This window comes from Carcharodon carcharias, chromosome 1, assembly GCF_017639515.1.
Source record: "Carcharodon carcharias isolate sCarCar2 chromosome 1, sCarCar2.pri, whole genome shotgun sequence".
NCBI classification, from domain to species: Eukaryota; Metazoa; Chordata; class Chondrichthyes; order Lamniformes; family Lamnidae; genus Carcharodon; species Carcharodon carcharias.
In genome coordinates, this window is record NC_054467.1 from 20,235,065 (window position 1) to 20,249,431 (window position 14,367).

The 14,367-nt window shown below is 43.9% G+C and overlaps 1 protein-coding gene across 3 annotated transcripts in view; it reads left to right on the plus strand.

Annotated features, from left to right (window-relative positions):
- LOC121277999 (neuronal vesicle trafficking-associated protein 1-like) overlaps positions 1–14,367 on the plus strand; it is a 68,420-nt gene that overhangs the window by 11,462 nt on the left and 42,591 nt on the right. Inside the window, exons 1-2 of one of the 3 annotated variants that reach the window (XM_041187999.1) lie at positions 4,954–4,989; positions 5,882–6,062. In XM_041187999.1, coding sequence (XP_041043933.1) covers positions 5,931–6,062 — 132 coding nt within the window. In that variant the 5' untranslated portion in view covers positions 4,954–4,989; positions 5,882–5,930. Of the gene's footprint in view, positions 1–4,953; positions 4,990–5,101; positions 5,122–5,881; positions 6,063–14,367 lie in introns of those variants that run through there. The other 2 variants (XM_041188006.1, XM_041187989.1) reach the window with 2 other exon arrangements.

A 14,367-nucleotide genomic window follows, 5' to 3' on the forward strand; every position in this document is an offset into this window, starting at 1 on the left:
GGTCTGCTGAAAGCCAACACCCTGCCCTTGTTGCTGACCCTGCAATCCCCACTCTGCGAACCCCACTTCTGCCATCAATCACCTCTGCCTGGTCCATTGTAGATCCTGGGCCTCAAGTGGATACAGTACCAGCAGCAGCCACCGCTTCCACTGTGGCACTGCCAAGCAATGAAGAGCTGCTGGCCTCTGGCTGGCAGCCCTTGGTGGGCAAGACTTCCATCCTTGGGGCGCTTGAACCTGGGGAAGGCCTGCCACTGCCCAGTTAAGGGCTTCATTGGCACTTAATTCATTGGAACCCCAAAGGAAGCAACTCACTGGTTTGCCAGCCAGCAAGCAGGACCTCCCCCGCCTCTATTAAATATTGCCCATTGACTCTGTTTCTCACTCCACAGGTACTGCCTGTCCAGTTAAGGAAGTTCTACGATTGATTTCTCCCAAGAACTTGTAGGGTGAGGGAGGTAAGTAGGTTAGAAGTAGCTTACAAACTCTTATACTTTATTTTCTCCCGAAAGACATTGTGGATATCAAAAGCAGCTTCATTTATCATTGAGCATATGAAGATCTGAAAGTTAGAAGGATATTTTTCCAGTTTCATTAGTTTCTTTAAATTGGACTAGACTTTTTGGCTTAGCCATAAAGTAAGTGCGTTATCTTCACCGCAAGTATCAGCTACACCAGAAACACAGGTTCCAAATACCCGCATGGTTTCAACTGAACCAACGACACAGCCAATGGTTTATTTTCCCATATATAAGTATGCAACTGACACAGAGGAAATAGCACTACCAATTTAGGAAGGACTTTCACGAATTATTGGTTGTTCAATCCAAAATTTTAAATTTTAAGCAATTAAATTGCTTGTCTTAGTGGTCAATAATATAATAATAATTCATATAGTCTCTGGCTCCTGCCACTTGGCAAGCATTCCTTTCTGGCCATGAACTGCATTAGGTTTTTTTAAAAACACAGCGACAGTGACAGAGGCACAGACAGTCAATTCCAGCAAAGGCTGCAAGGTCTTTCGCATTTTTTAAAAGGGAAAATTGCAAGGGTTTTTGCCATGGTTAGGAGAATGGGAATGTTGAAGGACAGTTCGAAGTCACCTTACTTAATAAGATGACTCGCAGATGTGGGGAAGCAGAGTTTGTTATTTATTTTCTATTATTACAAGAAGATATGATTGATTGAATTAGGAGAGACCAATCATGACAGTTTTATCAAATTTGTTTTACTATGAAAAGAAGCAAGCAATCAGTTTGTATCAAGCCTCATCTTTCTCACTTTGGGAAAGTGTGCGTCATCAAGGAGCCCTAGTAAAATTGAAGCCAATGGGAATCAGGGGGCAGTCTGGTTGTAGTCTTACCTAGCAAAATGGAAGATGGTTGTGGTTGTTGGAGGTGAATCATCTCAGCCCCAAGACATTGCTGCAGAAGTTATTCAGGGAAGTGTCCTCAGCCCAACCATCTTTTGCTGCTTCATCAATGACCTTATCTCTATCATAAGAACAGAAATAGGGATGTTCGCTAATGATTGTACAGTGTTCAGTATCATTCACAACTCCTTGGATACTGAAGCAATTCATGCCCACAAGCAGCAAGACCTGGAAAACATCCAGGCTTGGGCTGATAAGTGGTAAGTAACATTCACACCACAGAAGTACCAGCAATTACCACCTTCAACAAGAGAAAATCTATACATCTGCCTTCTATCCATCTGCCTTTGACATTCCATGGTATTACCATCACTGCATCCCACACCATCAACATCCTGGGGGTTACCGTTGACTATAGAAATGTGAAGTGATTCATTTTGGTAGGAAGAAAACAGAGAAAGAACATTAAATAAAGGGTACAATTCTAAAAGTGGTGCAGGAGCAGGGATACTTGAGTGTATATGTGCATAAATCATTGAAGATGGCAGGACAGGTCAAAAGAGCAGTTAATAAAGCATATAGCATCCTAGGCTTTATCAATAGGGGCATATAGTACAAAACCAAGAAGTTACATTAAACCTGGTTTGGCCTCAACTGGAATATTGCATCTAATTCTAGACACTTTATGAAGGATGTGAAGGCATTAGAGATGTTTCTTGGAACTTGATTAGCACTGTTGAGCACAGTAATATATCGGATAGTATTTTCAGTAAATGAACAATCATCATGCCTAAATTCTTTTTATCATTGCCAAAGACCACATCAAGCATGTACATTGCATCTTCCTATGTGCACCAACTCATACTTACATCCACATTGAAATTATTCAGCTTTGATAAACCTAACTACTTTAACCCATCTATTTAATTTGACCAGATACTTTGAATACAGTACTATAAATGCTTTATTGTGAGCATCTGGCCACAAAGCTATTGTAATCTGCAGATTTGATGTTATAAAAAGGGGAAACAGGGCATTTAATTTAAATGGTATCTTTAAGATGCCCCAAAGTGCTTCATAGCCAATCAATTACATGTTTTACACTGGGCAGGAAGGGGTCTTGTAGTGCAGTGGTGACTTCCTTATTTCTGGGCTAGAAACTCCAGGTTCAAGTCCCACTTCAGGACTTAATGGGTATGGAAGATGTGTTCATAACATGACCAACTAGGTTGATTATTAGCTTGTAAGTCCTTCCAATATGCCTGATGGTGAGCAGGAGAGTTTCTACATACATTGCCAAGCAAAATCAGGGACCAATCCAATGGAAGTCTATGGTTGCTATTCCCTTTTAGGGAATGGTACCTGAAGGAGATGTCCTGGGCAGGCACAGCTGTCAATTTTTTCTCGTGATGGATGATGGATAAATACTGGAAGGTCATTAGGAGAGCTCCCCTGCTCTTCTTTAAATAGTGGTATCAGGATCTTTTATTTCCAGCTAAAAGGGGAGTCGTTTAACATCTCATCCAAAAGCCAGCATGTCTGACAGTATAGCACCATAGCAGTACTGCACTAAAGTGTCAGTCTGGATTGCATGCTCAAGTCTCTGCTTCATGTCCCATATGCTTAGTACAGTTCAATCACTGCACAGATGGAGATTCCTCTAGCAGTCAATTTGTAATTCAATAATTGCACTGAGAATCATGAAAGTTGTGGTAAAACAAAAATGAGGAGGTTTAATAAATAAACACACAATGGCATAGGTTAGTTCCTAAACTCTGTAAATCCCTCTCTCCTCCTCCTCTAAGACACTTCTTAAAACCTACCTTGTTGACCAAGGTTTTGGTCACCTGTCCTAATATCATCTTTTCTAGTATCATCTTAAGTGCCTGCGTATCAAGTTTTAAAATGATCACTCCTATGAAATGCCTTGGGATGTTTCACTATGTTAAATGCACTATACAAATGCAAGATATTGTCTGTTTAAATATTCACCTTTGAAACCAGGAAAGAATTGATTAGATAATGCAGATCCACCCCAGGCTTCACCTCTGCCTCAGGCCATCTGCCATTGAAACCCTCATTCATACCTCTAGTCTTGTCTATTCCAGCATTTCCCACATTCTAACCTCTGTAAACTTGTGGACATCTAAAACTCTGCTGCTCATATCCTAACTTGAACCAAGTCTCGTTTACTCATCAACCCTGTGCTCTTATTTAAATTCATCCATGGGGTGTGTGCGTTGCTGGCTAGGCCAGTGTTTATTGCCCATCCATAATTACCTTTGAGAAGGTGGTGGTGAGCAGACTTACCTTGGGTCTTGGTTAAGCCATGCCTGGATTTTAAAATTCTAACTGTCGTTTTTCAAAACCCTACCAAGGACTTGACTCTTCCTAACTTTTCAATCTCCTTCAGCCAGCCCCAGAACCTTCTGGGATATCTGCATTCCACCTTTTCTGGCATCTTGCACATCAATTTTAACTGATCTGCCATTGGCCTGAAGTGCCTTCAGCTGCCAAGGCCCTGAGCTCTGGAATTCTGTCCCTAAACCTCTCCGCCGCTCTAACCTCACCCCCTGCCTTTAAGGTGCACCTTAAAACCTATCTCTTTAACCAAGCTTTTGGTCATCTGCCCTAATATCTCCTTTAATGTTGGTGCAGACTCAATGGGCCAAAGGGCCTCTTCTACACTGTGATTCTGTGATGTGGCTTGATGTCAAATTTTGCTGTACAACTCTTCTGCGAAGCTCTTTGGGACATTTTGGGTGCCATAGTGCATGTCACTACTTTTATTTTACACTTGCACACAGTGCGGGTCAGTTGATAGTCTATGTTGAAGTTAAAGTTCCTGAGAAAGGGGCTAATCAAGACAGGGAAGTATCATCACTCAACCAGTAATCCAGAGACCCAGGGGTAATACTCTGGGAACCGGGGTTCAAATCCCACCATGGTAGGTGGTGGAATTTGAACCCAATAAATACAATCTGGAATTAAAAGTCCAATGATGACTGTGAAACCATTGTTTATGTAAAAACCCATCTGGCGCACTCAGGGAAGGAAATCTGCCGTCCTTACCTGGCCTGGCCTCCATGTGACTCCAGAACCTCTACAGCAATGTGGTTAACTCTTAAGATGCCCTCTGAACAAAGGCAGTCAGGGATGGGCAATAAATGCTGACCTAACCAGGGACGCCCACATCCCACGAACGAATAATAAAAAAAGAGGCTCCCCTAAAGTAAAAGCTGCTCTTCCCCCCACCCCCCCATCCTCACCCCCACCTGGTCCCCTAGTTTGATGCAGTCTGGATGCAGCAGGAAAGATGATCCGCTGTCCCTTTAAAGGTGGGATCTCCTGCTGCTTGCCAGACTTGGTGCCGCGGCTGCGTCACCACAGACGAGGCTCGAACATGAAAACATTCTCCAAACTCGATCAATGACTTTACTGCATCCGATGTAGCGCTGCTTGGGGTTGGCTTCTCTTTATTTCCGCCATTTTTCTATCTGAGGAGGGTGGACGTTTTCTCGGAGACGGCAAATCTTTCCCTCGCCTGCCCCCACCCCCTACCCCCCCTCTCCCCCCCTCCCAAAAAAAATACTATTTTTTGATTAAAAAAATATCAGGTAAGCCGGTTCTTTTATTGCAGTTTTATTTCCTCCCCCCCCCCTCTCTCTCTCTCTCTCTCTCCCCCGGTCAGTATAATTCCAGGGGAACAGCAGAGAGTTGGCAAAGCTGCTTCTCGCCAAGCGAACGAGGTGAATCAGCGACCGAGCGTGCTCCCCTGATATTAGGGAACACACACAAAACCTACACCCCCCCCCACCCCCGCCGCTCAAAAAAAAAAGGCATTGTTCCGCGAGGATTTCGGGCTCTTTATTCTGTCCGAAGCCCCCAGCGGTGATTCCACCGTTTCGATTTGGATTTTTTTTGTGTTGCAAACGTTGTTCTTGTTGATTTGAACGATGTTGAATGACGGCGTCAGGCAATTCGTGTGTTTGAAACTGTCACGGGCAAGGTTGTCCAGGTCCTGTTTACCTACCCCCCCCCCCCCCCCCCCCACAGAAAAATAATTTAAATCTACGTGCCTCAGATTTGAACAGTATCTTGTTCGTGCGCAGTTTTACAGTGGGTCAAAATATATATATTTTTCTCTCTCTCTCTCTCTCTCTGTAATGCAGGAATTGCTGGGGGTCTGTGCCGAACAAAGTGCTTGGTTCCCTGGTTACGGGTTTGAAAATAAATAATATGGTTTAATAATATGATCTAACCTCGCCTTTATCACATCTCCTTCGAACGATCCCAGTGGTGCAGCTTAGTGTGTGTGGGTGGGGGGGGGGGGGGTTGAAATCAAAATGAAAGAGGCACAAGAAATATCTATCCGCACATTTCATGAGGATCTCCTGAGTATTGTGACGGTGCTGAATTCTGACAGGAGGTTGCTGATTTCCAGACTCGTTTCTCTAAAGCTCCATCTGCTTCATTGTTTTTGCACTCCTTCCCACCCCCGCCCCCAAGCTTCTGAATAAAGAAAGCCGCTCTGCCTGATCGTCTGTCCTCTGCAGCCATGGTGAAGTTGGGAAACAACCTGACTGACAAGAACACCGGGAAGGCTGCGGCCACCGAAGATGGTTTTGACACCATCCCTCTTATCACGCCACTGGACGTCAACCAGCTCCAGTTCCCGGCTCCAGACAAGGTAAGCATCAAGAAAAACAAAGGCAGGGAACGCTGAAAATACGGTGCTCCTTAGGTTGCCAGTTGCACCTGTGAAATGACTAAAAGACGGCTAAATAATTTGGATGTGCTAGACGCCTTCACCAGAAAGGCAAGGGGTGGGGGTAGGGAAGGGAACCAGGGTTCTGGAAGCAAAAGCATAAGACTGCAGATGTTGGAAATCTGAAATAAAAACAGAAAATGCTGGAAATACTCAGCAGGTCTGGCAGCATCTGTGAGAGACGCAGTTAACCTTTCAGGTTGGTTCTGGGCAGGTCAATGTCCACCTCTAAAGATAGAGGATCACGCTTTATCTTTTACAGAAACCATTGGCCACTAACCTAAAATTTCAGAACATTTTCGTCTTGCAGTAATGTTTGCAAGATGTCAAACAGCACTGAACCATAAAAGGTGAAACAACCTATATGTTATCTCATTAAATTAACATCAATACAATCAAATACATCAGTGCTTATGAATTTTACCTAACAATCTGGCATTACTCTTTTGGGCTGAAAATAGTTGTAGGTGTATGAGATTTCATAAGCTGGGTGGACTGTGTTCTGAGTATAAATGCTGCAAATGTGGGCTAGAGTCTTGAAAGTTATGGCTGGTGGTTGCATGACAGTTTACATTGTAGATCACTATAAGCTTTGAGAAGTTCCTTCACAGTCCATGGTGAATTACAAAAACAACATCAAAACAGAGCTTTATGTTCGTAAAGTGAAAAACAAGCCGACTATCTCTTTCTGGCCTTTCTGACCTTGAGGCACACTGGTCTGTTCCCAAGAAGACAAGCCAAGTGTCTGGCAATTTGCTGAACCTTCAGAAATCAATTAGCTGCTAATTGGCCTAGTTAGACTAATTCATTGCACGGAGTACTTCAGCAGTGGTCTTAAAGAGACAACCAGTTTAGCAGGTGTAATCACAACAACTTCAGACTACTTGTGAACAAAGTTGTGGGAGATTAGCCAGCTGTAATACATTTTCTAACTTGTGCATAGAATCAGTTGAAGTGGTTTACATAGTAAACATATTGCATAAGGATTATCCTGTATAGCTGCAGAGAAAATTGAGAATTCTCACCATATAGGTGAATGTAACAGAGAAGTGTAGCTTTAAGGAAATTGTACAATTGATGGAAAAGATACAAGTACGTGTGTTTTTATTGTTTACCTATTTCACCACTGGTTTTCAAGCTCTTGTGTTGTTCAAATTATGTAATGTTTCGCATTCCCTGCAGCTTCTGTACCGATCTCTGCAGCCGTAGATTAGGGATCCCAGGTTTGAGTTGGTGAGCTCCCAATCTTAACCATGGGCACTTGCTCTCCCCCACAGAGAAGGGGAGGAAAAATATACTGACGAGGCAACTTCAGATTCAAAGGCTATCTTTTTTTTGACTGGTGCAGAGTTGCATTGGCTCTTAGCTTTGGTTGCTATGCTATTAAGGCAGACAAATGGCAGTGCCGAGGGGGAAATAAATCACTTGGATCCTCTTTTAAATCATGCAACAAGTGTATAATATAAAATGGGACAGCGATCACACTTCAAGTGTATCACTGAAGTATTTATATCACACTTCCCAGTCACAGGAACTCTCCAGGAATACAAATTACAGAAGTCTGAATGTCCATAGCCTCAAATTTGATTCTTATATGACTTGTTATATTACTTAACAGCAGTTGGACTTTCTGGCCTTAAAGTAACGCAGATTCACCTTTAGTAACCCCCAAGAATCCTGAAACATGAACATATTACATTCTGCATTATGTTGTATAACATTGCCCTCCTTATAGAAGTTATCATCTGACTAGCCACAAGATATGCCATGGGACACTCAATAATACATATCTTTATTTGTCGCATTTTGTATTCCAGGTGCACCTCAGGCAAAGCTCTCCGGACATTGCATATAAACATTGACAAGTCACAACTAAACAATTTTTAAAAAAAAATACAAAAAGAGGAAGTCATTTTCTGCTGTCTTTTTATCTGACCTTGTGATAACCTGGCCTTTCCTGAAAGAAATGAACTAAGTAACTGCCAATCTAAGACTTTCAACTCTAACTAGCTGCTAAGTAAGCTTAGAATTTACCAGTTTGAGCCACTTACCTAAGGGATGTACCTAAGCAGTGACCTTGAAAGGAACAGGCCAAATTGAACACGCTTCCATCTTGGCAGCTAATAGTTACAACCATGCTCCAGATCCCACAACACCTGTGACCATTAACAAAATCAGCTAGTAAGAAAAGCTAATACCAAAAAAAATGTTAATGTGCTTTTGAGTCAGATTTGAGAAACATCAATTTTAACTCTTTGTGTTCAGTGAGCCATCCGTCCTTGTTGGCATCTTTCCATCGATATAAGATGATGGACGTGCAGAAGATCAAATCCGTTGGGGAGGGGTAGCTTCATATGGTGCACATATGGCCGAAGAGACCAACTCATGAGAGCAAGGTTCTGCCACAAGTGTCGCACATGGAGTGGTTATCAGTTGTCACCGCTTTCAGTGTTGGTGACTGTTGATAAGACACTGTAGCTGCTGTGGCGCAAACCGGCCCACAGGTTATGTCACCATTTTCCTCTGTCATCAGCTAGTGTTTCCCACATGCAAGATACTTGTTTAGTGCCTTCATGTCAAGCTTGCAAGCATCCTTGAAGTGGAGCTTTGGGCATCCTGCTGGTTGTCTGGTTCTGGTTACCTCACCGCACAGAAAGTCCTTAAGTATAGGATTGTCTTCCATCTTGAGAATATGCCTAAGCCAGCAAGGTTAGCTCTGCTTGATGAGTCTGGTGTCTTGAATACACGTGTGACGGTTTTACTGCTGATCCAGCCTTTTTTTTTTCAGGCCACTTCACAACTTGTCCCTGTGACAAATGGGTTAATTAGGCAAATTAAGAAAGTGTAACTACATCGAAACAACTGAAGTCAGTAAGTGGGAATACTAAGGCTGCAATTATCTGGCCCTGTTGGCACTGGGCAACATGACGGATGGGGTGCTTGGCCTAAATAGCCAAGTGGTTATGGTACTGGGTTTGTAACCCCAAGATCAAGAGTTCAAATCTCACAATGGCAAAAACTGTGACGGATGGGGTGGGGGAGGGGATGACAATTTGCGAGAAGGCTAAAAATAGGTTTCGACCCATGGTGAAACCGTTTGCAATCATCCGCTCCACCCTCCAGTGGCTGGCCACGTTTCACACTGCCGCACATCAGGAACCTAACTTTATTTCTTCAGCGTCTTATTATAAGCCGTGCTCGCTGGAATCATCTCCCCACGGTGGATCATCTGGGCATGTTGGCATGTGTTTTACAACTGTAAATCAGCAACATGCACTTCGTTTCGAGTTTTGTTTGCCTACCATGCATCAGGCAGCCCTTGTGGTCATCAGCGCAAGGCTTCACAGGCAGCACCACATCACTTTTAGTGGGGGTTCATGGGCAGGTCTCTACCTACCAGATTAGCTATAAGGTGGGGTGGCTTTTCAATGGCTGAGGTCTTGGGCTTGCTTGGGGAAGGGGGAGAAGTGGCCCCAGGCAAGGGAAGAGGCTGTAGGGTGAGGACTGTATTGGGGATGGGGGGTATCCCAGGGTATGTGTGGGTGTATGTTGACCTGTGCAAGTGGTCTCAAGATGGTGAGGGCTGAGGAGGCAATCTCCAGAGGAGATGAGGCCAGATGGAGATGTAAGGATGTGTGTGTAAGGATATCCCTTGAGCTGGCAGTGAGTGAGATGCCATTGAATGTATGATGGCCTTGAGTGTGCGAGTTTAGATTGGTGAGATGGCTGCCTTACCCTGGTGGCATGGATGAGGTCATTCATCCATTTTTTGCACTGGATGGCTGACCTCTCCTGTGTAGCGTTGGCACAGACCACTTCTGCCACCGCCTCCCAAGCTGGAGTGGTGACACTGATGGGCCTCCTGCGGCCAAGCGGGAGTAGAGGACGTTGCGATGGCCTCCACAGCGTTCAGAAGGCATTGAATTGTGGCGGGCGAAGGGGGTGGGGGCCTGCATTCTTCTTGGTCCTCTTCACCGATGCTGTCCTGGGTTGTAAGCATTGAGAAGTGTCCATGTGGCTGCAGTTTAAATATGGTGCCCTGCGTGAGGAAGTGGTGAGGTAACGGCATGGCGGGCAATTTTGAGCCTGTGTTTCCTGCGGTTATGTAATTAATGAGTTAGGAAGCGGACAATACAGCGCAAAGACCCACCATTGTGGCCGGCAGATAAAATGACATTTTCCCGCCACTACCACACTTTGTGCAAATCTAGGTCGATTCCACCCTCCATGTTTGTAAGTTCCTGGTTCCCGTGCAGAACAGTACTTGATGGAATGAACTCGCCTAATTTTTGTTCTGAGATTGTTTGACACCTTTTTACAATTTGTAGGCCGGGATCTTCTAGCCCCCTTGTGGTGGGATCTTCCACGGGAGATTGGGCGGCCTAGGCAAAAATCCATTGTCTTTTGATGGGGCTGGATGATCCCACCGGTGGGCGGGGCTGGATGATCCCACCGGTGGGCGGGGCTGGATGATCCCACCGGTGGGCGGGGCTGGAAAATCCCACCCATCGTATTCGGAGTATGATGTCTGAAGTTGGATGCTAGAAGCATTGCGGATGAATTAAGTGCAAACCTTTATACGTTTATATAGGTATGTTAACCTTGTTTTCAACCCACTCCAGGGCCCCACCTTTCCCCATCTCTGTAAACTTCTCCAATCCTACAACCCTCAGATTTCTGCGTTCCACCAATTCTGCACAGATCCTATTTCCATTGCTTCACCATTGGTGAATGTGCCTTTAGCTGCCAAGGCCCTAAACTCTGGAATGGCTTTCCTGCCCTTCCTTATAAGATGCTCCATAAAAGCTACTACTTTGATGAAGTTTCCGGTCATCTCTCCGAACATCTCCTAATATGGCTTGGTGCCAAATTTTGTTTGATTATGCTCCAGCAAAGCATCTTACCATGTTAAATGTGCTATATAAATATTGTTGTGATGTTGCATAACTCTGATAACCTGAGAGCCTTGTCCAATATAAAAGCATGCTATGCCCAGCACTGTAGGCTGCTTCATTTGACACAAGCCCAGTTCCCTGAGCTTATCTGAAAGTTCAGTTGGTTAAGACCAAGGATAATTGTCAGCTTTTATTTCAATGAATCATCAATCCCAGGTTGAATGATTGCTTTTACTCTGTATGTTGAGAAGAGTGCGGAAAGCTCACTGATCTGAGAATATTTTTGCCTCCAACTGTAGGATGATGCTTGGCTGGAGTTAGTTGCTACAGCAGTAATTTCCCTTATTGTTCCTGAGTCAGGGAGCGATGAATTGGCAAGAGATCCTAATCCTAGTTGCTGTCCAGTGATCCGATATTGCATCTATTAAAAGTTCGAGGATGATGTCAGGAAGCACTTCATCACATAAAGGATAGTGGAAATCTTGAACTCTGTCCTCCAAGATAATTGTTGAGGCTTGGCCAATTGAAAATTTCAAAACTGATATTTATTTTGTTAGACATGGGTATTAAGGGTGAGGAATGAAGGCAGATAGAGTTACCATACAGATCAGCCAGGATCTAATGGGAGTTGCAGGACAGGCTCGAGGGGGATAACCTACTCCTGCTCTTGAATGAACATGTGGATCAGGCTTGACTATAATGCAGACAGTCAAGCTTAAGCATGAAGAATTGCACTTGGTTGACACTTCATTTGGTGTCAAGTGCTCATGGAACTGAATCCAGCAATGCCTTCGGTGGGTGGTGTTGGTGAGGCAGGGGTTGCAGGGGTGGTGGGCAGAAGAAGAGACCATTAATGAGTAAAGAAGCAGAAGACCTATCCTACTGTACAGATCTATCTTGTTTTCCCTGAAACTAATTTTGCTTTGAGGCAGCAGGAAAAATGACTCTTTTATTTGTGGGCTCAACATGAAGCATAAAGCAACCATTCATCTTGTGATTGGTGCTTTGTTAAAAAATTGACAGCAACTTCCTAACTGCAGTAGTGCCGCTGATCCTAAATGTGTCTCAGTCTAATTGTGACTGCAGCTTAAAAGTGCAATAAAATTAGTACAGCAACTGCTGCAAGCTTTACATTATTGCCTGTTTTTGCTATTCACAACGCAGGTGATGGAGAAGAGTTTTCCAATCCAATTCATTATCTTAATACATCTTGGTCAGATGAAGGATAATCAGTCTTTGACCATTATTTTGACTGGGAGTTTTTATTTTAACCAGACCTTCTCGGGCCAGAGAATAATCCAATTTCTTTAACTGGGAATTACCTAAATCTCATTGAAGAGGAATCAGTTTCTCTAACTTGAATCAGTTATTTGGAAGAGAAATTAGGAATTGTTGTAGGGTGTTGGTTACAGTTCAGTATGTCTGAAGAACCTACATATATGTAGGTTAACTGTAAGTCTTTATTGATTTTTAGAACTGTTTACAAATATAGAGTAAAGGGTACAAGCTAGGGGCTGTAACCATGTTCACTGGTACATATGACTCTGTCCAACACTAGACTAACCCTGGGTGAGGGTCATGTGCTTCTCTTACATCAGTGCATGAGCTGCACTGTACTCAGTTCCACATTAACCCTCAATGTGCCAGACTCTAATACTACACCTCTTCTCCATCCCCTGCCCCCCCCTCAAGTCTTTACCTAAAGGAGCTTTACCTAAAGTGATTACAGTTTACCTTATAACAAACACAGAAAATGCTGGAAAAACTCAGCAGGTCCAACAGGCATCTGTGGAGAGAAAAACAGAGTTAATGTTTCGAGTGCATATGACTCTTCTTCAGTTTACCTTATGTCTTACGTTGTTATTACTATCATATATTTACGTTGTCATTCTCCATTATCACTACCCCATCACCCTACCCTTCAAGTCCTTGAATTCAAAGGTTTAGGCGGTCTGGAGGCCTTACAGCCCTTCTGTATCTCGTTTACATCTACAGTCAGAAGAGTGGCAGTCTCTGTCGCTGCTAGTCCTTCCGGTAGGTTTGGAGGTTGTTCTGGCGTCTGGGTATGTTTTTATCCTTTTCTTCCATTCTTTTGTGTTAAACTGCACTTGGTTGGTTCAGCTGTTGTGCTGCTTAGTGGTTACTACCCTAACTCGTTTCTTTTGGAGTGAACGTTGTGCTCGTCCCCTTGTCACTTTTTTTTTGCTGCTTCCATCGTCAAGTGGTCGTTGTGACATATGTATGTTTACATTTCAAAAATGGAACCCTCAGGCAGAATTTTATATCCTGTGGTTGGGTGCAAGCCGACCTGATTGGGAGTAAAATAGTGCGCAGTGACGTCGGGTGAGCATCCCTACATCATCGCACATTCATAATGTTTTGCTCAGCGGGTGCACGTGAGAGTTGGCAGTGTGCCCACTGACAATTAAGAGGCCCATTAAGGCCCTTAAGCAAGTATTTAATTTGTACTTTTTTGCTGCCCGTTCATCCATTCGGTTGGGGGATGGGCGAATAGTCCAGGCGGCCTTTGCAATTGTTACAAAACCTCATCCATGGTTGGGATGAGGTTTCCAATGGTTTAAAAAAAACTGAAAAAAATGTTCAACTTCATTTCAAACATGTCCCTCCTTCATGTCACTGAGTCACTTGTGGAGACATGCTTATATCATTTCTAAAAGGTTTATTTCCCTTTGTACAATTTTTCAGCTCCCTGAGGTAGCGCTGTGCCCTCAGGGAGCTTTCAGTGCGCAGTCCCCGGCACATGCGCAGAGTTCAGCGCTTGCTCCCCTCCGCCCCCACCACGGCAGCGCTGAGCATTTCAGTGTGTCTTTCACACTGGCTGGCCTTCAATTGGCGAACCAGCGTGAATTCGTGGTCGGGGCCAATCGCGGGTGGTGGATCTTTTCCCTGGCCCGTTCACCCAGCGGGCTTGCCTGATGAACGGAAAATCCCGCCCCTTGTTCCCATTTGTTTCATAATTTTACCCAAGTTTTTTGAGTACTTTCTCCTTTTCCAGTTGTTTTATCAAACTTCTGAATGTTTTCATTCAGCTCAGCAACAACTCTGGTAAGTTGAGTTGTCTTAGTTTCAGAGTTATCTGTGGAACTCATAAGTTTGACAACTTCACCTGGGCATTCAGTTCTGTTCGGAATCTTTCTTCCATGGTCACTGACTGTTCCTTGGGGTCTTTCAATTCACTCATTAGATCGTCATTCTGTTTTGTAAATTTCTCATATCTGCTTTTAAAGTCTGAATTTGTTCTTGCACATTCCGTATCTCAACCTTCACATTCGGATTGGACTGAAGCTCTAGAAGTCCCTCAGTTTTGTGGT